Source organism: Podarcis cretensis, assembly GCF_951804945.1.
Source record: "Podarcis cretensis genome assembly, chromosome: 1".
Classification (NCBI taxonomy): domain Eukaryota; kingdom Metazoa; phylum Chordata; class Lepidosauria; order Squamata; family Lacertidae; genus Podarcis; species Podarcis cretensis.
In genome coordinates this window covers 58,580,385-58,607,239 of record NC_137170.1, presented here as the reverse complement: position 1 = coordinate 58,607,239, position 26,855 = coordinate 58,580,385, and the positions used below count along the sequence as shown (strand labels likewise).

Sequence of the window (26,855 nt, the reverse complement as noted above, 5' to 3'; positions counted from 1 at the left end):
AAGAAATTACGAAAGAAACCAACAAGGGACAGGGAAGGGTGTAAGAATAAACAGGAACAAGAAAATCTGCAGAGGGGGCATGGAAGTGACTTAAGGGTCTCGGATATCAGAACACCAGATTGATGGACTGGACGTGAGACTGAAAGGACTGACATAACCCGAAACCAGGAAGAAGGGACGTTGGATAAAAACTTGAGAACTTCTTTTTATTTTTGGAATTAGTTTGGTATTAATGAAATAACAGGGAATTTGTTGGAAAGGAAACAATTGGCATTAGTAGAAAGGTTTGAAGAAGTTAAGTATAAATATGGTTTAAATTTTGAAATTCTATGGGAAGAAATTTAAGGACTATTTGCAGAAACAGTGTAAAATCAATGGATGTTAAAATGAAGTAGGAATGAAATGAAGTGATCTCTAACAATAAGGTTAAAAAGGAATATGCAAAAAATGGCTTGATAATTTGATGAGAAATAGAATGATATAATATGTTTAAGATAAAGAACGAAGAGGGGAAAAACAAGGAGGGAAAAATTTGCTGAATTAACTATTTGAATTGGAATACAAAGAAGGGAGGTGTGAGGAATTCATGGAAATAAGTAAATGAATTATAGGACAGAGAAAGAGGGATTTGTTTTTAATCTGTTTTTATTTTCCTTTTGTTTTTTATTCTGTACTTTGTATTTTTTTCCCTTTCTTTTGGACTATGTAATTTCTTTCTTTTTTGTACTTTTTATTTTTTCTCTTTTTCTTGGAAATATCAATAAATATTAATTTTTTTTTTAAAAAAAGAACATATTCAACCAGTCATCATATATTGTGGTCCAACCCCTCCCCACTTGTTTGCAATTTCTAGCAGGCAACAAAAAAACCCAGTTTGCAGATCAGAAATGTAGAGGCCTCCTCATGCATTTGGTGTACTTCTCCACAAAAATTGCTCCAAAACTTGGACTCTACCCACTGTTTAATATATACTGTGGCAAACCTCAATAAATGGCTAAGGCCTCAGTGTACAGCAGTTGCAATCATATCCCGTTTGGCTAATGAAGTCTGGTGGATTTAGGCAACTGAGGCAGGATCTCAGTGTCCTGAGAAATAAACATTTGCATTGCGGTCCAGATGGGGCTGATATGTCCTAAGAAGCTGACATGTGGCTGAACGGTGAGAGTCCTCTCCCTCCGTCCCTCCCCACAAAATTAAATTTTCGTATGATGCTGGCTTAAAAAGCAGGAAAGGTCTAACTACAACATTCTTGAGTGTGTGGGGCAGTTAGGAAGGAGATGATGCTTCTGATACACACAAACAGTTACAGACCATGCAAATTTTGAAGTGCTGTCAAGGTTTTAAGGATTTATCTGCTTTACGTTCTAATTATGCATCTCAGCTTCTATTTTTTAACAGAAACTCACACTTAGCATGATTACAATCTGCATTTGTATTGGCATTGTTTTAAATACGTTTTATTACTTGTTTGTCAGCTTCTGTGGTAGGAAAAGTGGGATATAAATTTAGTAAGTGAATGAATGAATGAATGAATGATTGTAGTATGTATGCCAATTCCAAATTCAAGACCCTAAACCTACAAGTGTGGAAGACTTACTTTTGTCCATGGGATGGTTGAGTTCTCGGCTGAAACTTGTTGCATAGCCACTGCTTTAGTGTCAGTTCTCATTTCCTTTGTTGCTTCTAACAAAAATTAGAAATAATATTTTGCTCTCCCCTTTGTAGAATCAAGGGACAAAGTTTGTGACCCCATCATAAAGTTATACTCCTTTTGGCCTGATGAAGATAGCAAAATAGGTAAGAAGTGAATTTCATACATCTTTGTGTTGAGCTATATTTTGCAGGCTCTGAAACAAACCTTTGCAAACTTTTAATGTGCCATAAGAAAGCATATTCAGAAAATGTATAGAGTTTTGTATACATTTTAGAATAGAATAACCTCCTATAGGTATTTAGTATAATCTAGTACAACTTCATGGTATAATCATCTGCCTGATTTTTAAACTATTTGTTTTCCATTTATCTGCTAGAATTAGGCCTTATAAGATCATTCGGAGGTGATAAAAAATCAGCCATATTATTATCAAATTAAATAAGTGAGACCCTGCAGCAAAATTTTGTGTGTATAGGTGTTTCTGCCCTCTGACCTCTCTCCCACTGAGTATTTCTTGGCTTAGAGCCTTTGAAGCACATGCATTCATCTCCATGTTCTTTTTGGTACATTACATGAAGCATTTGTGCATCTTCTTCCTTGATGGATGTTTATTTTAACACGCACTGCCTGCCTTGGTTGAATCCAGAACACATTGTCAGACTTGAATAAGTCACTGTATTGGATAGTTTATCAAACATACTGATTATCCTGTCAAGGATACAATGAAGTTGATTGTTACAGGCGGCAGACAGTTCTTGAATGTAATATTCACGAGACACAATAATTGTTTTAATATATCTAAATAACTATCAAACTGTTTTAATATATCTAAATAACTATCAAACTGTCTATCAAAAGCACTGAAGATTAGAAAGAAATAGTTTCAAGCTGTAGCAAAGCACATTTAGATTGGCCATTGTACAACGAGCAGAACAACTGGAAAATGAAGGAGCATGTAACACCTCTTCCCCTACGATCCTTTAAATGATAATCTGTCATGGATAGTTCAAGCCTAGCAAATTGTTCTCCAAAGGATTTTTGCTACATACTCCTTCTAACTGATTGGGTTTATGAGTCTCCTTCAAAAAGTAAGCACCATAGGGAAGTCTGCAGGTGCATGGCCTTCTGTATTGTACTTTGTTGGAAAACATTTTACTATCCTAGCAGCATATGCCATTGCATAGACAGTGCATGCCACAATTCAGAGTACAAAAAAGTTCCCACAGGGCAGAGTGTGCACGATAACCACAAAATGGCTACGTTTTACGAAGAAGAGATGACTTGTACAATGTGCATCTAACTACTTTGTACATAAAACATTCTAAAAGTGGTCAGGAGAGTATAACCACTTGTTTTCTTATACGTATGCATATGTGGAAAGGTTTTCCTCATCATTTGGCAGGATCTTGACATTAGCCCAGTTTGGGCACAATGCTAAGCACAGTTTAGGACTATGCAAACAATCCTTAGGCTTGTACACTCCAGCTTTCTCTCTCCTCCTGTATCATGCCCATGAGGAGATTGGAAACACCCATTGCTTCTTTTTAATTAACTGCAGTTTATCATTAAGCCTAAGAAGCATAAACTGTGGTTAGTCTAAACTTAAATTGTTTTTTAAAAACAAACCAGAATCAAATCATAGTTTATCATCCTGGCTTGTTTAAAAAACCATATTTTAGTTTGAACTAATCAGAGTTCCCGATTCAGATGTAACAATAAACACTGGTTGCCTCTTCGTAGAACAGATGGGAGTATGTAAGTGTGACACTCACTGTTGCTTAAAACAAGGTTTGAACTTGGCTCTAAGTAGTTGAAGGCACAGGTGAGATAGTACTGCAACAGGACAGCTATCTTGCTAGAAATGTTCCTCTGTTCAGCTATGTTTAATTCTTTACTTCCTCTTTCCGACAGAAATATACAATCCTGATGGATCACACTATATTGATGGAGAGAGATTCACAAAACAGCCACCCATTACTGAAGATGAAAATATTGGTGGCAGTGGTTCTGCAAATGACAGATCAACGACAGATCCCAATGTTATCAGTCCGGGTATCTCGTCACGTTTTCCTCATCATACAGGTATCACTGGGATTTACTATTTAAGTCATGATGTGAAAAAGTAGCAACTATCAATGAGGATAATTTCCTTCTGCCATAAACAAAATAATATTGTAAATGATTCATCTAACATAGTGCCGATAAATTCTAGAGTAGTGCCCTTGCTAGTCTATTATAGCAGAAACTAGAGTACTGCTCCAGTAATATAATGAAACAATGCACAAAGTTGTTCGAAGAATTCATAATGAAAACAGTATGGGTGGTAGGTCACTCATTTATCCATTATGCAACTCATTTATCTATTATTACACAGATGATGGTACTTTTACCTCAAAAGAGCCTTTTGCGGAGAAGGATGAAGATGCAACTGATGTTCCAAATACACATGATGGCCACCATGAAGGAGGACATTCTAAAGACCAGCAGCCCCAAAGTCCTAGTAAGTGTAACAATTGTATTAGGTACATTTTATGTAAACTTTCCTGTGCTTCTGGAATAGACAAGAAGGGAAATCTGATGTGTGGTAGAAATAAGATTGAATAAGGATTAGTTTGCACAATCCTTATGTTGTGTAGTTGTGTACATTGTTGCAGTGGTGAGCTCACGATCAGTGTTGCTCTTTGTCCCTAGTGTGGCATGTCTGATTGGTCCAGAGGCATGATATGTCTCCCTCAAAAAAGGGAAGACTGATCTCATGGTTAGTGTATGTATGCTGATCACAAATAAATTCTACTTGTAGTGGTGGACTGTACATGGGCCTGATACCCACTCCATGAAGCAGTGCTATGTAGAATGTACAAGTTTGCCAAATCTAGCCTCTACAAGTCTGTGTTTAAAGTTGTGATTAATTAAACTATTGCATTAATATCTCCAGTGTGCTATTGTGTCAGATGTCCAAGAGTTCTGGAAATATGCAATTAGGCTCTTCAGAAAGCTGTCTTTCATTTGTGAAAGGCATTTTTCCTTTTGATACATACTGCATGAGTATGTGGTTTTCAGTTAATTGAGGCCATACTGACAGAATGGTGCTTGAGGATCCCTTTTTTCTCAGTTGGACAATATAGAAAAACTAAAAAATATTCATTGAAAATCTGAAGGGTAGTTCTATGGCTATTTGTTTGAATTAGAAGAAGTCTAGATTCATCTGGTCATTATTATCTCTGAGGAATGGAGAGAAGCCTCAGTTTGAGATTTTGTGATCCAGGTTTTCTTGATAGGAGTTAAAAATGTTGCTTTTATCTTGGGGTTCTTTGTATGCACTTAATTTTGTGTCTCCTGAAATATATGTGTGTGTGTGTGTGAGAGAGAGAGAGAGAGAGAGAGACAGAGAGAGAGAGACAGAGAGACTGAATTCTCTGACCAAAGCCCAGATGATTTTGATCTCTCTCTGGATCACCACTTTTCACATGAACTACTATTAAGGTATCATTTTCCTTTATTTGTATGATCATCTCAATACATGCAAGTTGGCCAGCACTGCCATTTAAATGGGCTTCTTTTGATCATTCACTGAAATGTACTTTTTAGCTGCTGAACGATGTGGTTGACATTGCAACTTTCTAGATAAACCTGTATAGGTTTACTTTGGGACTTCTTGAAGAAATAATGAGCAAGAAGGAAATTAGCTGCAAGCTAGCAATAAAAATGTATTTTAATGGTCTCACACAGTAGTGTCACTAGTTATTTCCTGCTTCTTAAAATAATGTTAATTCTCCCCCCCCCCTCAGTGCAAGGTAACTCCTGATGTTGAGTAAAATGTAAAATTTGCACTGGTGGTGGTGACTTCCCTTCATGTAGCAATGCATAACATGGAGAAAGGCTTCACTAACAGCTGATGCTTCGGAAGCAGGGGCAGGGCATAAAGGTGCTGGAAGGAAGATTGGTATGTGTGAAATATGTCCTGCATGCTGGGACAGCAAGAATTTGAGGCCAATACCTGCAAAAGCAATGTGTTTGAATCACCAGCTTTACACTGCATGTGTATTGTCATTCATAACTGCACAATTTAAATGTTTGCATCAAAACGTAGACAGCAGTACAGATTTGAACCAGTTTTGCACATCACTTGTATAGTTGCCTTCACTGGAAAATCTTGTGCAATTCACACCACAGCTATTTCTTTTCACAGATAATAGTTGTGGGTCTGCTGCTTACATGTCATTCTAACTTGCAACAGTAGAGTTGTGGAATTGGCAGCGGAGCAGAAACTTGTGAATACGTGTGCGTTTCTAATCTTGATCTCAGCTTTCTCGCTTCAAGGGTGGTCTAAGGAATTATAGCGATTGGAGATTCAAACCAGCTTTTTGAGAAATGATGGCAAGTTCATAAGCTAGATACTCCCAAACTATATAAGTTCATGAAAAGGGCAAGCTGATATAAGGAGTATTAAAGAGCCAGCCAATAAAACCACTTAGCACTAATCTAATTAGTCCACTAGCACGGACCAAACCAACTTCTTGATTTTATAAATGTATAATTAATGGTACTTTAAAATTGCTGCAGCTGTTTGATCTAGAATTGGTTATTTATTTATTTATTTATTTATTTATTTATTTATTTATTTATTTATTTATTTGGTCTCTTGTTACAGTTGTCCGTGTTGCACATTATCACCAGGACATCATCTGTAAAATAAATAATTGTTTTAAGTTGTTCTGAATTTTGAGGCTGAATTAAACAGTGGTCTTTTCTCTGCAGTTCTGCTCTATAACTAGATCAAAGGTCATCCTGAGCCTGTTGATCTTTGCACTGGTGCAGCCAGGGGTTGGGGATCTTCCTCTTAGCTGCTTCATCCTCTTGATGCACCCCTGTTGTTTCTGGGGGGGTTTGTGTTTGCGAAACAATTTCTCCTGCCTAAGATTTCTATTTTGTCAACCAAATTGCATTCCAACCAAGCACAGAATACATTCTGTTGTATGCTTAGTATGTATTTATACCATACATTTCTGTACACTAAACTTTGGTTAGATGAAACCTTAAGTTTGGGAAGAGGCTTCAGTTGACTGCTAATCCTGCTATGCTTGTGTTGCTTCTTGGGGAATGAACCCATCTGAAGTCTAGTTCCATGCTTCATTTAAGAAGAGGCTGGATGGCCATCTCTCATGGATGCCATGGTTGCAGCCTGCACTGAGCAGTGGGCTGGGCTATATTGCCTGCAATACCCCTTCCAATTTTGTCTGATTCTGTGAACCTAATAGATAATTGCTGATTGCCAGATGATAATGAATGTCGCTGTACTGGAAATCATCCAAGAAAATGGGCAATGTTACACTCTGGGTGAAGGATAAATGCCATTCCTTGCACATGTTTTGGGAACTCAAAGCTGAAAACTAAGAATTGCCATTCTTAGAATAAACATGAAAGCAACAAGCTGTCATTTGGGGAAAAAATACATGAAAGAATTTCCAGCATGAACATCTTTGCTGTATTCACTCATATTTTCCATTGTGCTGAAATGGAAAGATACCGCTTGGTTTGTCTTCTCACCAGTGAGATTTTTCTTTCTTCTCATTGATCTCTTCCTCTTCACCAAGGCTTTCCCCCCTTTGGATTGCTGCTGCTTTCCCTCTTATCATTGAGAATGCTCTCCATCAGGTTTACATCTCCTCATCTCACAGAGTGATGTAAATGAATGGATGAGGAAATGATAGCGCTCTTCTCTTTCTCTGCACTGCCACAAGGAAAATACCAAGACTCAGCACTGGAACAGAAGTAAATAACGATGGAAAATGTTCAGCAAGTAACTCCTTAAACCATCCTTATAGCAGAAGAGGGAAAATCCCACGATGGGTCCATTTGTGCTCTAGCACAAGAGTACTAAATTCCAGTTTTGCTTTTCCAGTTATGGCTAAATATTCAAATGTGTTGTGGATAAAAATGAAAATCTTTACAACCCTTTAACTTCATCACGGCAGATTTAGACTCACATGAGAAGCAAGAAGATCCAACAGAAGAATACAAAACACCTGGACAAGAAGGGGATAAGTATGGCAGAAAAACTCAGCTTTCTCCTAGTATCAGTAAGCATAATTCTTTTTACTGGGAAAATGGCCTTGTAGATATTTTCTGAAGCTTACTCATACTTGCTTATTCTCCCAACATACACTTAGCCTTCACATCTTTAATTTGCACTCACATTATTCATACCATTTAGTGTGTTATTCTGGCTTCTTTTCTCTCTGTTGGTGCCCCTTTATATATTTCCCTTATTTTGGATTGTGGCCAAGCTGAGGACTATTTGCCTGTGTTGTATAAACAAACAAACAAAATCAACATTAACGCCATTCAAGAACACAGGACGTGATCCTTCATTCTCCATTAAGAGGAAGTCCTGGTGATGGTGATGGAAGACAGATTAATGGAGTTAATCTGCCACAGCATATATCCAACCTGTTAGTTACTCTGCCATCATTACAGCTGGTGAAGTGTCAAACAGTGAGAAGCACCCTGAAAACTCTACTCAAGTTCGACAGGTTCCTGAAGAATTCCCTTTATGGTGGCAGTCGGAGGAACACAAAGAAGTGCGCAACACAACTTCCAGGAAGGGTAACGCCTTACAAATGTTCTAGTCAGTTTGCCACCTCCCGCTCTTAAAAATGCTTGGGCAAGAAACTCATCTTCTCAATGAGAAGTTGCTGCTAGTCTTTTGTCTGCTGTGACTGAAACCAGCATTGCAGCCGCCTCCAGCACAGTGACTATTGTGCGTGAGCACTGGCAATATGAGAGGATGCAGTCATGTGGTGGCCAGACATGTAGAACAGTGCACAAGTTGACCACAGGTCCTCTTTTCTCCAACCACTTGTACCACTGTGCGGAAGCACAAATCAGCATACTGTACTGCATGTAGCCACAGGAGAACTGCCAGTGGAAGCGCACAGCAATTACTATGCTGGAAGTGGTCATGTGGATTGACCTAGCAGGTTCATTGTTGTTACCTGGTTGTAGCACAATGCAACAATTCCCTCTGGCCAAGAAGGTATTAAATGCCTCAGCTTCGCATATGTGCCTGTGAAAAGGGTACGCGCATACTGAGCACACACATGCATCTTTCCTTGCAATGTGCAATATGGGAGGCCTTCTGCAGAACTGTGCTCAATTCAAATATTTCTAAATAATATGGATCATTTTGAAATTGTTTTAGATATACGCAATAATGGATAAAAGTTAGTTGTGAAAATAAGAATTAGGGTAAAATCTTTGCTGTGTAAACTAGCTTTATCAGGTATCTTCCCCATGTAACTGTAGAAGAGGAACTAGTTCCATAGTCTTGCATTGTACTCTCTTCCATTTGCTTTGCCATTATTTTCAATAATTATAATTTAGTCATGGCTTTCTCCTTTCCACTTCTCCTCTTTTAGGCATCAATTAAAACTTCATAGCTATATTTTTCTGAGAACTGTCACAAAAGCCCGTTGACATGAAATCATTATCTTGTCAAAACATTCACCGCTGTAATTGCCAGTCATATTCTGAATCCAGAAAGGCACTGTTTTGGCTTTCTTCATTACTCTTAACAATTTTATTACACTGTGATACCTTAGCCTGGTATTATACTGTAGTCTGGTATAACCTAGATGATTTTCACATTCACTGCATTTGCACATAACGATAAGCCATGGTTTAGGTGCACAAACCATGCACGAAGTGAAGGAAGCTTCTGTGAGCCTTGGGCATGCTTGTTTTCTACTCTCCTTCCATGTGGCAGGGAGAAGGCTTCTGGAGCATTTAGTTCCAGTTTCAAAGAATCTTAACTGATAACATATGAACCAGAGATTGTTGTAAACCAAACTCTGATCAGTTTCTGAACAAGCCAACTTCAAACCTTGAGTTATGAACCAGGCTTGTTTAAATATCCACAGCTTCTCTTAAACCACTGTCCCTGGTTCCTACATAATGGCAAACCAGGTTTCTCAGAAAATGAAAATAAATATTCTCCCTGTGATCAGAAGGAATGCACAAGTGCAAGTCTCATGGCAGCTCTTTCTTGCTCATGAATGTAGGACTAAACCATAGTCCAGCGTTATTAGATAGTTCTGGCGTTACCATGGTCCAGAAAACAGTCATTATAACTGATCTTTCTGTAGCCTTTAACAAACACATAAAGCCTTGTATTTACTTCTCCCTATTTAAGGATTCTTGACCACATCAGCTTGACATTTCTCTTTAAACCAAATCAAAGTGCAAACAGGAATAAAAAAATAACAGCTTACTGTGGCCAATTAGCAATGGGAAACAAGAGAGACAGAAAATGGGCAAATGACTTTATGGGATCCAGTTCTCTTAGTGATCTTTTGAGGACAGTATTGTGAGCAGTGCTTCTTGGCCTGACACTTTGTCCTATTTTTCTCTTGTGCAAGGTTTTAACAGAGGAAACTCTAAAATCAGAAAAAAATAATATAGTCAATAACGGGCAACCTTTTGCATACATACATACATACATACATACAGAAAGGAATTCTCGTTCTTACCCTTCCCTGAGCTCATGGAAGGGCTTTTGATCCAGTGGTTGAGAGGAGGAAACATTTGCTGATCTCTTCCACAGTGCCCCTGAAAAACAGCTCCAGAAACTTGGGGTACCTTCCAAATCACAGTATAAGCTATTGTGGGGAATGGATTGCAGGACAAAGAGTGAATTGGGAAAAATCTTTTGCCCTCCCTGTCCATTAGCAGAGGCACCTGCTGAATCAAAAGCCTTCTGTTATCATAAGTGCCCTGATTGGATTCCAGCCATTGTAAGCACAAAAATACATATGGTAAAACTTTGGTGGGTGGGTGTGAGTAAGGGCTTTGGGATTCACTAAAATGGCTTGTAGATGCACCACAATTTAAATAAAGGGATTCAATACCCTCACTTAATTTTTCCTTCACTTTATTTTGCTTCCTTATTGGTTAATATTATATTTGGCTTTATTTTATCAATGTCCTGCTCTTTTTCTGTGCCCTAAGCTAACTTCTCTCTAGTGTATAAATAAACACTTCTGATTTTGATAAATACTACAAGGTTTTCAATTCCTGTGAGAAGTCAATGCAAGAACTATAGGAACAGACCCCTCTTTCTTGAATTAAGCACCAAACGCCTAACTGTTAAGCCTCTTTCTCCCTTCCTCTTATTAATCTTATTGTTGGCAGGCAAGTTGTTTATTCAGGAAGGTGTTGATGGATAGTAGCTTAGCTGGGAAATGTTGGCGTAACAAATAAAAATATCATATCTCATTCCTCTGTTGTCTGAACAGCTGTCAGCCCTCATCACAACTCACATGAGAAAATGTCCACCAGTATTGATTTTAAGGAGGTGCATCAACCCATTGAAGGAACTTGGGGTAAAAAAATTAACTGTTAACAATCGTTTATAATTGTCTAGAATACAAACTTAATGGTAGCATCAGAAGTAGTGTGTTGATTGTAGAAAACAGCCCCTAATTCCGTAAGGATTTTTCTATTCAATAAAGCCCCACTTAGACAGAAATCTTTGGATCTGAATATACAGTTCAGACTGAATATGCATGAATATTCATTTGGACTGAATATGTATCCTCTATTGCTACATCTATGTATTGCTGAGATCCCCTGCTCTTTTAATAACTCCTCAAAGCATCCTAATATTGGGTTGCTTTGTCAATAACTTTATTTCTTCTTATCCACTGGTTGTTCTTAATGCCAGCTCCATTATTTGTGGTGGCAGTGGGATGCATAAACTGAAAATTCTCTTGTGCTGTCTCTAACTTCTGTGTAACTGTCTCTTTTCTTATGGTAGCAAATTATACAGCAAGAATATAGCATTTCCACTGAGATTCTTGTCAAATCACCCATATTCAGAGCTCCAACTTTTCTCTAGTGGGATCCAAAGGATCTTGTAGTGCCTCCCAGGAGCATATCCTGGTGTATTGAGTACCTTGTAAATGCTCTCTCTTCTCTTTATTATATCACTCCCAATGCCTTGTGTGGTGTTACAGTGATACAAGGCAACTGTAACCAATTCAGCCATCTTCTTGTCATGCACTGGATCACAGACAGTCTTATTGATTTGATGCCCACTGTACATTGTTGCACCGCCACCACTGGTTGATTTAGTTCCACCCAATAAATCTATTACGCATTATTAATCTCTTACTCATTATTCATCTCTAACGAGGAGCTCTGAAAACACTGCCACAAATAAGAAAGACAAGGATAAGGATGGATAATACTTACTTTGGTGATTGGGAAATGGATAATGATATTAAAAGCTTATCGTAGATTTACATAATCAAATCACTAGATAAGAGTTCTGAAGAACATCATGATGTTGTTGGTGATGATGATGATGGTGGCGATGATGATGATGGTAGCGATGATGATGATGATCATAATGGAGAAGGGTCTGGGCACTTAAATCCTGAAACCGTTTTTGAATGGAACAGCAGTGGTGATAACGAACCTCGGCCATCAAAAACCAGTAAGCATTAATTCCTGTAATGTATGCACTGCGCTATAATGAAAGTCATTAGATGTGTCTCAGTAAACAATGGGATTTGGATGTATGTGTACATATTAAGCACTCTAGAAGTAATCAATGATAATCTATAAGGAATAATTTAATTTGTACCATACATAATTCAGAAATACAACAGCATTGAATTGAAAATTAATTTATAATGTTATAATGAAATTCTGGATATAGTGGAAGATTACTGCTTAATAATAGACATCACAAAGCAAAGAAGGTTTAATTGAGTACCATGAATTATATTACTCTGCCATTTTTTCTATGCATATCCTACACTGGTATAATCCTATTGGCTTATTCTGGAAATGGAAACTTGGATGCATACTTACAAACAAAAGTCTCATGTTGTGTTTTATGCTTGAACTTCGTTTAGCTCTGAGTTGCCTTACCTCCTCTCATTGGTGTCTGTTAGGCATTTGTCCTAGGAATGCATATTATGAAACTACACTTTCCTTGGTAAACATCCTTAAACTACTTTGGTTTCTTTTGCATTGGATTAGCTCTATGATGGGGACATTGCAAAGTGTGCTGGTGCCTTCAGTTGTATTTGGAAAAGTACCATTCCTATCAGTACATTTAATCTCTAGGCTCTGACTTTTATCATTCATGTTATTTGTGCACAGGTGGTCTATGAGGTCAAATTTATTTTGCTATGGTGAGATGGTGGTTGTTTTGTGGTGGTGGTAAAAGCTATTCTTTGGGTTTAGCAACAAGCATCAAGTTATATGCTAAACTAACATATGTTGTGCATATCTTCCTGGATTATTCTTTCTCTAATTGTGGAAAATGCAATTTAGTGAAATCAGTCAAGCGGCTTGTAGTCATTTGTATCCATCAGAAGTGTAGTGGGTCTCATTGTATTGCATGGATCATGCATTTTGCTATAGTTCTTCCATAGTGAAGCAAAGCAAATCGTAAGTCAAAGAGTGCATTTCAAAGAAAAAAATTCTGTGGATCAAAACTTTATTTTACTGTTTTCCAACATAATTTTATACAGTAGTTGGAGACATATATTTTTGTGCCTTTAGCAACAGCCTTACTTGCTTGCTTGCTTGCTTACTTACTATTTTTATTTAATAAAGCCATTGTTATCCCACACTTTACAACCTTTCCATTGCATTTAAGACTGATTTTTAGGAGAAGCAGATTTGTTGCACAAAACTTGCTTTAATTGTATAACCTGAGTTTGCTGGTACATGACTGAGCAGCACCCAGGAGTAGGGACAGTGTAGAAGTACCCTTGCTTTTCTGTATCAAGTTGCTGTTCAAAGCACAGAACCAATCCCAGTTTTTGTTTTAATGACAACCTTTGGTTATAAGTGGAAAGGTTAGTATGCATAGCACTTGATGGTAACAGAAGGGTTGAGTTTGGATTTTTGTAATGATCTCTGAAACTCATCAGTGGCCATGATTGCAATTTTCTTCAGCAGTAGTACAAAACTAGTGGCACTATTGTGCGATTGCCCACCTGAACTTAAAATAAACGCAGAATTTGTCTCTGCCACTCTGATGAAAAGTAAAATGTTAAGTTTCCAAAATTCTATTTTTCCAAGACATTTGAGGGCAATGATCCTGACATTTGCCCATTGATGTGGGTTTTCCAGAAGTGTTTGCATCAGAAAATTTTCTAACCTAGCATATTTATTGTACTTGTGTTTAAGTAAATAGAACAAAACCTTTGAAACGTCCAAACTTTCCCAATATTACATTTGCAATTGGCAGCCATTCATTGCCACTTAGGAAACAGAAACTAGAAAAATTTTCATTTGGGAAAATTTTCTATCCTGTATCATGGGTTTTGCTTGCAGATCTACTACTCTTGCAACAATTTTCAGCCAGAGTGAATATTTGCAATATAAAGAGGACATACTCCTGATTCATGGTTGTTTATTTATTCAGTATTTGATGGCATTCAGTGGACATGTGTGAACTGTCCACTGTAAAGTATTGCATTTGATTTCAAATTGTTGTGCCTGCGATGGTGAATTTCAGAGGGTTCTCTCACACATGTAAGTTTCCACTTGATGCTAAAGACGAAACGACATGGATATGTGAGCTGTGCATTAAAAATACCTGTACAATATAGATGGCTTGTGTTATACCCATGTGTTATACCCAAGAAATAATACCAATGTTAATTGGTTGGTGGTAGTGTGGAATATAGTCAAATAAATATCAATTCAACTATTGTCACAACAGCTGTGGTCTCCACCAAAGATGTCAAGCATGATGACTCGGCCCATGATTCATTTCTGCATGGTGTACACTCTGAAAAAGACAGTGAAGTCAGATATTCAACAAATGGCACAAGGGAGGATGTGCTACCCCGAATTGTTCCTCTAGGTGATGATGAACATTATCCAACAGCTACTGGTATGACTACTAAAGCATGATCTTGACACTACCTCTTTCTTGTCAGCATCAACTCTCACAGTATCAAAGTCTAGAAGTTAGTTAATAACTAGAATCATGGTGCAGTGCTACATCTGTAGTATATCTGCTACTACATCTGCAGATAATATGCTGTGATTACTTTAAAAAAAGAAAGCAGAGCCACACATTTGAAGGCATTCCCCCCCAGATGTGTTCTGTTAAATCTTAACAAAACCATGAAACCAAAAGCTCACGTGTTATTTGGCTTTGACTAAGCAAGAGTGAGTCACAAATCCCAAATCTGAATTTATTTTAGACTCCAAAGTTCCCTGAAATTTGCAGAAGTTCCAAACCAACATGTCATCCCTGTCTAACCATATCTTAAAGCAGTATTTTTTAAAGTGCTGTCATATGTAACCACGTTGGCCTCAGTTCAGTGCTACACAAAGGAAGTTTGGCAGTGCTAAAGTACACATAGATCAGACACGCAGCCAGTAAAAGTCAGTACAGAAACATGATGAGATTGGCCCATACAAAATCAAGTTGCTGCTGTGTTTTTCAAGTAGCCAGTGCTTATAGACTTCACAAAATTGGCTCAAATCAGTTCCTTGCTTAGAAAGTTGGGAGCTAACATGAGCTCATTTTGTGATGCTTCACTTTGTTTTAAAGAAAGAACTATATAAACTGCTATTCAAACACATGAAAACAGAGTTCTTTTGAACCAAAGGGCATAGATTCGCCAACATTAGAGGATGATTGCAATATTAGGGAATGAAAGATGAATAAATGGCATTTATACAAACACATATGCAACTTGCATTGCAATTTTGGTTTGGTTTATTATGGAAATGTATTAGCATTTTCTCTTGCAGATGGGGTCTACCTTGCTTTCCTATTCCATAAGGCTTTCTGTGGGCTTGGTGTTATTTCTCAAAATCTAAAGCATGTTCTCTTGGGCTCATCTCAGGCAGTCATCATAATGTTCAACACATTATGCTTCCTGCTGAATGCTGGGAAAAGGTTTGACTCTGAAGGAAAAATCTGGTGGTGTGGTGGTGGTACCTCAAGACGCTTCTGACAGTTTCCTTGGATTTAAACAGCAGCACCTTTAGAACTGTATAAGGCTATGCTGAAATGGTTCAACTACATCTCACTCAGAATGCCAGCCAAAATATTTTTCCCCAAGTTGAATGTGTGAACCAACATTATCTATCTGCAGCATTTGGCCTTAGTGCCTGGAACAAATGTCTAAACATATTCCAAAAAGTACAATTTCAAAGAAAAAGGAAGAAGATAAAGAAGGCAAGAAAGAGAAAGTTTATGGACTTACGTCGGTGCTGTGATTTCAGTTATACAAAGCCTTGGCATCTATCAAAGATGTTTGATAGATCAGTTAAAGGTGCAAGCTGTTGTCACATCTTTTCTGCCTATAATACTGTTACACGCCTTTCCGCTATTCCTACTAGTCTCTGGGGCACTGTCTGGAAAATCAGCAACTTCTGATAATCGAGGTGATGACACTGGGTGGCTGTGAATTCAACAATACTTTCCAAAAAAATTATCTACTTTCCTCCTCCTCTTGCTTATGCACATAATTGAAAAAGCAAGCCATGTCTAGTTTAACAAGATAAAGTGAACAATCTGGATGGTTGTTCAGCAAGCATAACACTGCAACTGATTCAAAACATCATCATAACAGCTGGGTCCTCCAGTGATGATTTCTTCAAGCAGGAAGACTCAACTCAGAATCCACTAGATGGCGCTCTCTCTGGATTAGAAACTGAAGACACATTACCTACAACCACAGATTCAGATGTATTGCATCCTGTGCTTGTTTCATCAAGTGAAAGAGAAAGAACTCTGGAGGAAGAATCTTCCCACCATACAGGTATCAGAACCAATAGTGAACTGTAGAATTAGATTTTCATTTGGATTGTTTGCTTTCATTTCCTGATCCGGGTTTCTGGAGAAATGATGTTTAACCATACTTAAAAATAGAACTTTTAGTCACTGGGGGAGGGGGGGGCGTTGTGAGTTTCCTTTAGTTATTCTTCCATATGTTGGAGATGTGAGTTCCAAACTGTTGAGAGTTTTGCTTTTCGCAGCCATTCTTCTCCCATTATTTTTAGTTACATTTTAAATAGATAGGTACAATCTATTATCAGTGTCAAACGTACCCCAGATATGTCATACCGATAAAATTTATGTTTATACCATTTGCTAGTAAACCTATATAAATATCTAAAAGTAGACTGTACTGGGCTTGATGGGCCAGTGGTTTGACTGAATATTAAGGATGTGCCGTGTGTGAGAATACAGAGGTATAAATCAAGACCACTTTGCTGTTTGGTTATTCTGAAGTTATCTGTGTGTTATCCCTGTTGTGGCAATGCAGCAGCTTGAGTTGTATTGGTTGCCAGACTTATTGCTACAGTATGCAAATTGAAGAATCTGGGTTTAAGCTGATGTAAGCCTACTGAACTCAGTGGAAGTAGCTGATTCTGTAAGAAGACTGAATTTTCATCCAAGCATTTTGGCCGAATTGGTTTGTGCATTAGTCATTCTATCCATGTCCACACAGAAAGAAAAATTATATAAAATGATAAAATTATACCTCTTCTTGCACTAACTAGTGATTAGCATGCCATCTTAAACATAGGAAGCTGCCTTATACTGAGTCACGCCACTGGTCCATCTAGCTCAAGATGGACAGTCTACACTGACTAGCAGCAGCTCTGCCAGGTTTCAGACAGAGTCTTTCCCAGTCCTATGTGGAGATCCTAGAGACTGAACCCTTCTGCATGCAAAGCAGATTCTCTGCCACTGAGTCAAGCTTCTTCCCCATGGAAGGTTTGAACTATACTGATTCAAATAACCACCTCAGTACAGTGACTCCTTGTTGAGGTGAGAGTTCTGACAGGCAGAATGGGCTTCCCTATTAACTTCTGTTGAGGTGGTGATTCTACTGCATAAATAAGGTCTCCATCCTTTGGTGAAACAATTGGGGAAGCCTGCTTCCATTGGAGTTCACACACAGAACTTTCTAAGTCTCTCACTAACACATGGAAATCCAAAATATTGAGTTACTGATTCCTGCATTATTTATCATTGCTACAATAGTTCTAGCCTTCAATGAAAGTGCTGAACATGAAGAATCACATCAAGATCAGTTATCAGCAGTGGGCAAACCTGGGCGGAGAAGTGATTCTGCCACAAACAGAACGATCCTTGGTGTCCTAGAAACACTTATTCCTCAAAGTGAGAAGGTTCATGACAATGAATCTTCTCAGACAGGTACTGCCTGCAGGATGTTAATGTAATCTTCCTATGTTCAGTTCTATTTCTCTTTTATGTCAGCGAATAGGAAGGCTTTTATGTCTCAGCGAGAAGTCCAGCCTTTATTAGAACTGGAGTCTGATGCTTCTCCATTTGGGGTGAAACATGGCTTCAAAAACGGAAGCCATTTTTATTGTGGTAATTGCACAGGAGGAAAGCAGCAGCCCCTCCTATGTCACGGTTCCGATCCAGTTCACGTGCCCCTTACATGACAGCTACATTCACAGACCTGCATCTCACATATATTTTGGCCTTCTTACTACCCTTTAAAGTAAATTCCTAGTATTCCAGTATTAGGGCACTAAGATAATCATGGCAGTCTGACAAAACCTTCCATTAATAATGGATTGTTAGCATTCCCAATAATGGATGGCATTACCGCCAGTCCATGGAGGCCCAGCCTCCAAACGGTGCCATCCCTTCTGTAGGCTCCTACGCACATTTCTCTGTCTTGCTACCTCAGTCAGTGTTAAGAATGGTGGACCTATGTTCTTTTGCCTCAGAGGCACCTAAGTTTTAAAAAGAGGTAGCTTTGAGAAGAGCCACTATTCCATTCAAACAGATAAGTCACATTTCATCATCTGAGTAGGGCTTTATATCATATTAGTTTTATTTCATCTTGACACCACCACCCCAATATAATTCAATCTCTGACACCAAGAATATTAGTGTCATAGTGCTTTACACACAGTTATTTTGCTTGGGCCTCTGTTGAGTAGATGCAGCCCATTATGGTTGTTTTAGCGTTTCTTCAAGTAGAAAATACTCCACATCACTAAAATTATCTACAGTATTTACTAATTTGTATTTCTGTTGCCTGCTTTACCATCACAACATTGAAAGAACAAATTTGTTTTTACAAATACTTGGTAGTTGTGCCATAAACAGCATGTGTCTATGAGGAAGTCAAAATACCTCATGTGCAAGCTTATTTCTTTCTTTTTTTAGAAACCTAGCTGTCTGCAAATAAGAAATGAACAAAATATGTTGTCTTCAAACCAAAATCATTTTATAGCTGTGAAATACAAAATGCTTGCTTCACATGTACATAATAATGGCTCGATAAGATATTGTTTCAAAGGATTTAACTAAAATGAATTAACTGAAATATGAACTGGGTTTTTTTTTATTGAAAAGTGCTTATACAAAAAGTGGTAATAGAGAATCTTGACTTAGTGACAGATAAACAGACCCCTAAAAGGCACCCTTTTTCCTTGAGTGCCACCAGTGTAGTTGGATTCATATTGAACTGCAAGATGCATGTACAATAGACAGTGGTTCTGCATATATTAAATTAACAAATACTTCACCACAAAAGCAGATAATGGGATGAAAGTTGAAGAATCCACTCAAGGCCCACCATCTCATGGCATATATCCTGAATGGTCCAATGAAGAAAGATACCCTACAAACTCATCGAGCAAAGAGACACTACCTGAAATTATTCATCCAAGTGAAAATGAGCAAAAAAATGAATCCATTTATACAGGTATATCTCAGAAAAGTTCTATTCAGCCCCAATCATTAATTATTATTTCCTACGAAGGGTGTAATCCTGACTCCTATGAAGTCAGCATGAATCAGGATTGCAGCCTTAACTACTGATACATCCTAAGAAAATTATTTAATCTACATAACATGGGCCTGATAGTGAAAATGTGGTATTGATTCAGTCATCATTGTAGCAGTTGTGGTCTCCACAGGTAAGATTAACCGCGAAGACTGATAATCATGGTATATAGATTAATGAGATCCATCTTGGTGGGAACAATGAAAATTGATATCCTACAAAAACATCTAAAAATGGAATTATGCCTGGTCTCATTTCAAGTGTAAACAAGCATGAAGAGGATTTGGAAATATCTCATTCAAGTACTAGGAAGAAAAAGAAAATTCAGCATTGTTAAACTTTTCTACACTTTTAAAATTCATTTAATAAATGTATAGTCACCTTTCAAAACAACAACGACAAAACTTCCACAAGATGACTGACAAATATGTAAACTCAAGATCAAACAATAAATTAAAAAACAATTTAAAGGTAAAGGTACCCCTGCCCGTACGGGCCAGTCGTGACCGACTCTGGGGTTGCGCGCCCATCTCGCTTAAGAGGCCGGGGGCCAACGCTGTCCGGAGACACTTCCGGGTCACGTGGCCAGCGTGACGAAGCTGCAGCTGGTGAGCCAGCACCAGCGCAGCACACGGAAACGCCGTTTACCTTCCCGCTATAAAGCGGTCCCTATTTATCTACTTGCACTTAAGAGTGCTTTCGAACTGCTAGGTGGGCAGGAGCTGGGACCGAACGACGGGAGCTCACCCCGCCGCGGGGATTCGAACCGCCGACCATACGATCGGCAAGTCCTAGGCGCTGAGGTTTTACCCACAGCGCCACCCGCGTCCCTCCCAAAAAAAACCAACAAAAAACAACAAAAAATTTTTTTAGAAAACCCCAAATCCACAAGAAAATAGTAGCAAGCTTGCATAGCACATCAGTAAATTTCTAAGCAAAACAGAAATGTTTTTGAAGTCTTCTTGGGTTGAAGTCCTCTTAAAGATGAAGCCATGCATACTTCTTTGGGAAAAGAATTTGAGAAATGTGGCATGTTAGATTGGAGGTTATTGTTTCCCCAGATGGAATTTATTACTTTGACAATGCATATGGAGTTCAGTCTTAACCTAATAATTAATACTGCTTAAGCCTTAACCTAATATTTTAATTGACTTCACCTAAAATTCTGATAGTGCCCGTAAAGCTAGATAAGATGGGCATCAAATAATTATGAGGAGGAAACTGCTAACATAGGGTATTGTCTAACTAAATCAAGAGCTGATCCACTGAAATGAATGGAGTCATGTTATTCCAGTCCACTGATTTTAATGGGTCTATTCTTTATCAGGCTACCATTCGCTACCATTTGTTGTCTTTAAAACAGATTCAGACATTATTATAGCAGCTGTTGGAATGAACTACAAAGATTCCTCTCATGATTCACACATGTAGGCTAGTTTATATCCTCTTGGGCAGTGAAGGCAAATTTATTGCAGCTAGAGAAAAAAAACATGAAAAGGTTTTTTTTTAAAAAACCCACCTATTCTTGCCTTTTCCTTTTTTAGACTGGGTTACTTTAGTCTTCCATTGAGGTTGATGACCAAAGGCCTATGTTGACTTGATCTGGACAAGTATTTATAAATACTCCAGAGTCCGGCAAAATGAGTGCTATGGCAGAAAGATTTGCTTTCCCAGACAAGAGGCTTCAAAAGATTCATGAAGCAGAGATGGTTGTATATGATCTTGTCTGGGACAGTGATAATAAATACCTTGCAAATGCATCTAAATTTAATTAGCCACCTAGAATCATTCCTCAGAATAAAAAGCGAGTAAAAAGGAAATGCCACATACAGGTACAGGCAGTGATTCATTATCATTAAATCTTTTAGCTAAATTAGAAATAATAATAATAATAATAATAATAATAATAATAATAATAATTAACCCCCCATCTGGTTGTGTTTCCCCAGCCACTCTGGGCAGCTTCCAACAAAAGATTAAAAATACATTAAAACATCAGTCATTAAAAACGTCCCTAAACAGGGCTGCCTTCTGATGCCTTCTAAACGTCAGATAGTTGTTTATTCTTTGACATCTGGTGGGAGGGCATTCCACAGGGCGCATGCCACTACTGAGAAGGCCCTCTGCCTGGTTCCCTGTAACTTTGCTTCTCGCAGTGAGGGAACTGCCAGAAGGCCCTCGGCGCTGGACCTCAGTGTCCGGGCAGAATGATGGGGGGGGGGGGGAGACGCTCGTTCAGGTATACTGGCCCTGTTTTCTGTGTAGATTTTATAGCCATAGAATACGTTTTGGATAGAGCTATAGTTCTGTCTCATCTAAAACGGCTATTGTGGTTACTGATTTCCACTTTCCATGTTAGGGTTAAGTAGAATTGCACTTAGTGAAGCGCATGTGAAAGCAGAGAATTCAAAACTGACCCAGCCATCTTTGTAACAGCAGTAGTCTCCAGTGATAGCACTGACTATGAAGATTCCGGTCGGGATACAATGTTGCACAGTGAGCATTCTGGACAGGATAATGAAGAAAAACATCTCACAAACACATCTGGAAATCATTTGCTGCCTGGAATTCTTCATGCAGCTGAAAGTGAGCATGAAAATGAACGTTCAGACACAGGTATTGACTGGAAAAATAGTAAAAACATTTTACTTCTTTTTTCAGTAATCTCTCTAGATAAATTAGAAGCTATCTCAAACTATGTAAAGATCTAATCCTGACTCCATTTAAATAAATGGACTTTCACTAAACACAGGAAGCATGGTGTGATGAAAAAGTATGCAAAATTTGTTTGCTGCTTGAGATTATCTTCTGCCTGAAATAACTCTTCCAAGTTGAAGCAGTCTTGAAATGGAAACACCTCCTTGGGTGTCTTCCAAGTACAGGAATTCTAATGGCTTTTAATTCTTCTGGTGTTGGATGAAAGGTACTTGAACTGTAAATCATAGTAGGTAAATGCCATCAGGCTAAACGTAATTATACTTAAAAACCTGATACGATATTGATTCAATTCAACAAAACATAGCACTTAGTAAGAACTGATGAAAAGAACGATACCTATGTAACATTTGAAAAATATTCAAACCATCATTACAACAGCTGTTGCCTCCAGTGATAATGGCAAGCAGGAAGACACCACACAAAAACCACATGCAATGCATCCTGGGTGGGAAAGTGAAGATGAAGATACCACAAACACAACTATGGATAATATCCCACCTATAATTATTCTTTCAAGTGAAGGAAAGCATGAAAAGGAGACGCATCATACAGGTACCTCCCAGGAAATAGAACTTTAATAAATTTGCAGTTCTTTGTATTATTTTTCAAATGTACTGCATTGTCACCGTACTCCATTTGAAGAGCTATCCCAACTACTCTCATTCTCTCTGCCAGTTGATAATAAAGTTCCATTCATTTGCAACAAAATAATGGTATTCATAACCCACTTAAAAGCAGAGTCAGTAATTACAGGAGACGACTCTCCATACTTAGCCTTCAAACCCAGGTGTGTGTTTTTTATGAGTCACTGTTAGAAGGTGGGTGTATAAATGCAGAAAGTACAGAAATAAATTGCCATAACTACGACTTTCAGGGATGACAGTGACCACTGACTTATGAATGGAGTAATTTAGTGGTGGAGTAGTAAGGACAGGTAAAATACAAATAAATCTAGGGCTGAAGGGCTACTTGGCATTATGCCTCCAAGTTACAAAAACAAAACAAAACTGTACATGAATAGTCTTGTAGAGATACAATTTTTTTTTGTTAAACCAATCTGTTTCATTGAAATCTTTTGAAGGAAATTCTGCCATCAACATGCCCTTTAGGGATGCTGATGGGCTAACATATGCATTATTTAGAAAGAGTCAGAAGCCTCCCAATACATAACCATAGAACTATAGAGTTGGAGGGGACCTCCAAAGGCCATCTGGTCCAAGCCCCTGCAATGCAGGAATCTCAACAAAAGTTTCCACAACAGTTGACCATCTAATCTCTGCTTAAAAACTTGAATGCTAATGACGTTGGAATGAAATGAAGTTCTAGCAATAAGGAAAAATAAGAATATGTATGAAGGGATTGATATAAGATGAAAATTTGAAATTTGAATATGTGAAGATAATAATTAAGGTTAAATTAAGAGGGTATGAATTTGCTGAATAAATTTTTAAATGGAATACAAAAAAGGGAGGTGTGAGGAAGTCAGGAAAATAAGTAAATGATTGGAAGACATCAGAAAGAGGGATTTTTTCTTTTTTCTTTTTTCTTTTTATGTTAAATCTTGTTTTTTGTATTGAATTTAGATTTTCTTTATGTGATTTTTGTTAATTGTTTATGCTTTTTCTTCTGTTTGTTAAAAAACTTAATAAATATTATTTTAAAAAATAAAATAATTGCTTAAAAACCTCCAGTGAAGGAGAGTCCCTCACCTACTAAGGGAGTCCGTTCCACTGTTAGGCTACTCCTATTGTCAGAAGGTTCTTCCTAATGTTTAGCTGGAATCTCCTTTCTTGTAACTTGAATCTATGTGCAGTAGAAGGCCAGGTAATGTGCCTCTCAGTAAACAATTTTGTAATAGATTACATAAGCATTGTAATAAATGAATGAATGAATGATCTAACTATATTGTGACAGCTGTGGTCTCTGGTGGTGGTAGTGACCATGAAGATTCTACTCAAGAAGCACATCCTGGCCAGAACAATGAACACAGGCATTCTTCAAACACGTCAACAGATTATTTTGTACCTGGAATTATTTCTTCAGTTGAATACGTGCATGGAAATGAAACTTCACATATAGGTACAAGCAAGAAGAAGAAAATTCAGATATTCTCTTTGTTACGTTCTAGATGAATTAGGCTGCTGTATTGAGCTAGATAACAGGTTGCAATTTTAATCTTACTGAAATCAATTACAGTGGTACCTCGGGTTACGAACTTAATTCGTTCCGGAGGTCTGTTCTTAACTTGAAACCTTTCTTAACCTGAGGTACCACCTTAGCTAATGGAGCCTGCTGCACTGCTTCTGCACAATTTCTGTTCTCAACCTGGGGCAAAGTTCTTAACCCGAGGTACTACTTCCAGGTTAGCAGAGTCTGCAACCTGAAGTACCACTGTATAGAAATTCATTGACATTAAACAAAACAAGGAAGATGCTCGTGTCATGATAGGGCACAATGGTCTGTAATTGATATGAGAACTGGCCATGCAATCATAATATTTAAACTTGATTCCAGCATCATTGGAATAGCAGTGGTCTATAGTTAAGGTGGGACGCGGGTGGCGCTGTGGGTTAAACCACAGAGCCTAGGGCTTGCCGATCAGAAGGTTGGTAGTTTGAATCCCCGCGATGGGGTGAGCTCCCGTTGCTTGGTCCCTGCTCCTGCCAACCTAGCAGTTCAAAAGCACATCAAAGTGCAAGTAGATAAATTGGTACCACTCTGGCGGGAAGGTAAATGGCGTTTCCGTGCGCTGCTCTGGTTCGCCAGAAGTGGCTTAGTCATGCTGGCCACATGACCCAGAAGCTGTACGCCGGCTCCCTCGGCCGATAAAGCGAGATGAGCGCCACAACCCCAGAGTCGGCCACAACTAGACCTAACTTTACCTTTACCTATAGTTATGGTATAAGCCTTGAACATCCATTTTTCATTCATGCACACAGTAAAACTTTTAAGTAACAATAAAATACACTGCAAATATCTAGAGATAACTTGCTACTTAGTAGTATTCCTCTATCAGAAAGTTAGAATAAAAAGAAAACATTTCATGTAACTATAAAGAGGAAGTGTGCATTTTTGTTTTGTTTTTGTTTTTTCATTCTGTTGATATATTCCAAATGAATTATATTCCTTTTGTGTCCTGGTTTGTAAGGAAACTAAATTTGCATTGAGATCCACTAAAATGTGGTAATGGATATCCATTAGCAATACTAATTTTAAAAAATTAAATGCGATGCTAAGCAAATCATGTGGGATGTAGTTCTGCAAATGTTACAGAACACTTAACATTAACCCAACCCAACCATCATTATCATAGTTGTGGGTTCCAGTGATGATATCAAACATGAAGTTGCTACTCGTGATCCAACGGTACATGATATACATCATGAATCGGGTAGAGAAGATGATTATTCTACAAACAGCACTAAGGATGAAGTACCCATAGAAGTTATTCCTCCAGCTGGAAACAATAACATAGATAATTTCTATCATACAGGTAGTTGTGGCAGATCCATTCTTAATTATGTGGTGACTGGTGATGGTGTGGGGAATCACATTGCTCACAACTGGATTCTTATTTTCAGTCAGTAAATATAGTTGAACATGTAAGGTGCACAAGAAATGTAATTGCATGTAAATATGAGTAAAGCTGAGAATATTGCACAGTGAGTTATTGGGAGGGGAGTGGCTTGCAAAAGCCATCATTTTGTATTTTAACATGTCCAAACCTAAGTTCATCATTGATTCACCAAACAGCTGTCATACACAACGATCATGAAGACTCAACTCAACAACCATTACCTCCCATTCATCAGCCAGGCTGGGATGCTGAAGAAATATATCCCACAAATACTTCTAGAGATGGTATACCGATGGGAGTTGATTCAGATAGTGAAAGCAAACAAACAGGTATTGCGCTGAATAATCTATTCATTTCATCACAATGTATGAAATGAAGCACTGCTTTTGAAACAAAGAATTTGTCGTTCTTTAAATCTGTACCCCGCCTTTCCACCAAATGGAAATGTTGATTAATGTCTAGATTTTAAGGTTGGAATTCTAACCTAAGAATATTATTTGTTCCTTTTAACATAAGGTTTCTGTTTTCGGGCAATTTGAGAGGGACTGATTCTTTGGGATCGATGTCTCATGCTCTAGGAAATCCTCTGATTTTAACTTTTGTATTCCTTAATAATAATAAGGAACAACTCCTGTTCTAAGAGTTGATTTTATGCAAACCCCATTTAAAGGAGATGTTCCTCCCATCAAGTTTATATAGCAGGCTCCAGAAAAAACAGGCCTGGCAATATAGACAATAGCATTCATTCCATGACACAAGAACTTGATAGTACCTGACCAGATATTTCTATGCTGATGTTTTGTTTTGTTCTCAAGCTAGTCTGTAGGGCATAATGTCCTTTGGTTTAAATGTCTGATCATGTGTAGAGCTTGTAGAACATAAACAAACAAGATATACAAATATGGTTCTGAAACTAAGTCTTACATTTTAATTCTTTATATCTCATTCATTATGATTATTATTTGCATATGCCAATCACCCAGAGTCAATTAATGATGTTTGCTGTGATGATCATTTAATTATGACATGATTTATAATAAAATTAGCCCAAGTTAAAACCTGTAGAAGAGTTGAAATGAGT

The 26,855-nt window shown here is 37.9% G+C and overlaps 1 protein-coding gene across 17 annotated transcripts in view; it reads left to right on the top strand.

Moving 5' to 3' along the window:
* CD44 (CD44 molecule (IN blood group)) overlaps positions 1-26,855 on the top strand; it is a 72,176-nt gene that overhangs the window by 38,641 nt on the left and 6,680 nt on the right. For 3 of the 17 annotated variants that reach the window (XM_079950925.1, XM_079950931.1, XM_079950920.1), the window contains exons 4-19: positions 1,726-1,797; positions 3,566-3,736; positions 4,029-4,154; positions 7,630-7,734; positions 8,132-8,260; positions 10,948-11,034; positions 11,973-12,149; positions 14,400-14,573; positions 16,273-16,461; positions 17,694-17,867; positions 19,228-19,398; positions 21,916-22,095; positions 22,576-22,749; positions 24,112-24,276; positions 25,511-25,693; positions 25,951-26,103. In XM_079950925.1, coding sequence (XP_079807051.1) covers positions 1,726-1,797; positions 3,566-3,736; positions 4,029-4,154; positions 7,630-7,734; positions 8,132-8,260; positions 10,948-11,034; positions 11,973-12,149; positions 14,400-14,573; positions 16,273-16,461; positions 17,694-17,867; positions 19,228-19,398; positions 21,916-22,095; positions 22,576-22,749; positions 24,112-24,276; positions 25,511-25,693; positions 25,951-26,103 — 2,430 coding nt within the window. The remainder of the gene's footprint in view (positions 1-1,725; positions 1,798-3,565; positions 3,737-4,028; positions 4,155-7,629; positions 7,735-8,131; positions 8,261-10,947; positions 11,035-11,972; positions 12,150-14,399; positions 14,574-16,272; positions 16,462-17,693; positions 17,868-19,227; positions 19,399-21,915; positions 22,096-22,575; positions 22,750-24,111; positions 24,277-25,510; positions 25,694-25,950; positions 26,104-26,855) is intronic. The other 14 variants (XM_079950933.1, XM_079950932.1, XM_079950930.1 and 11 more) reach the window with 14 other exon arrangements.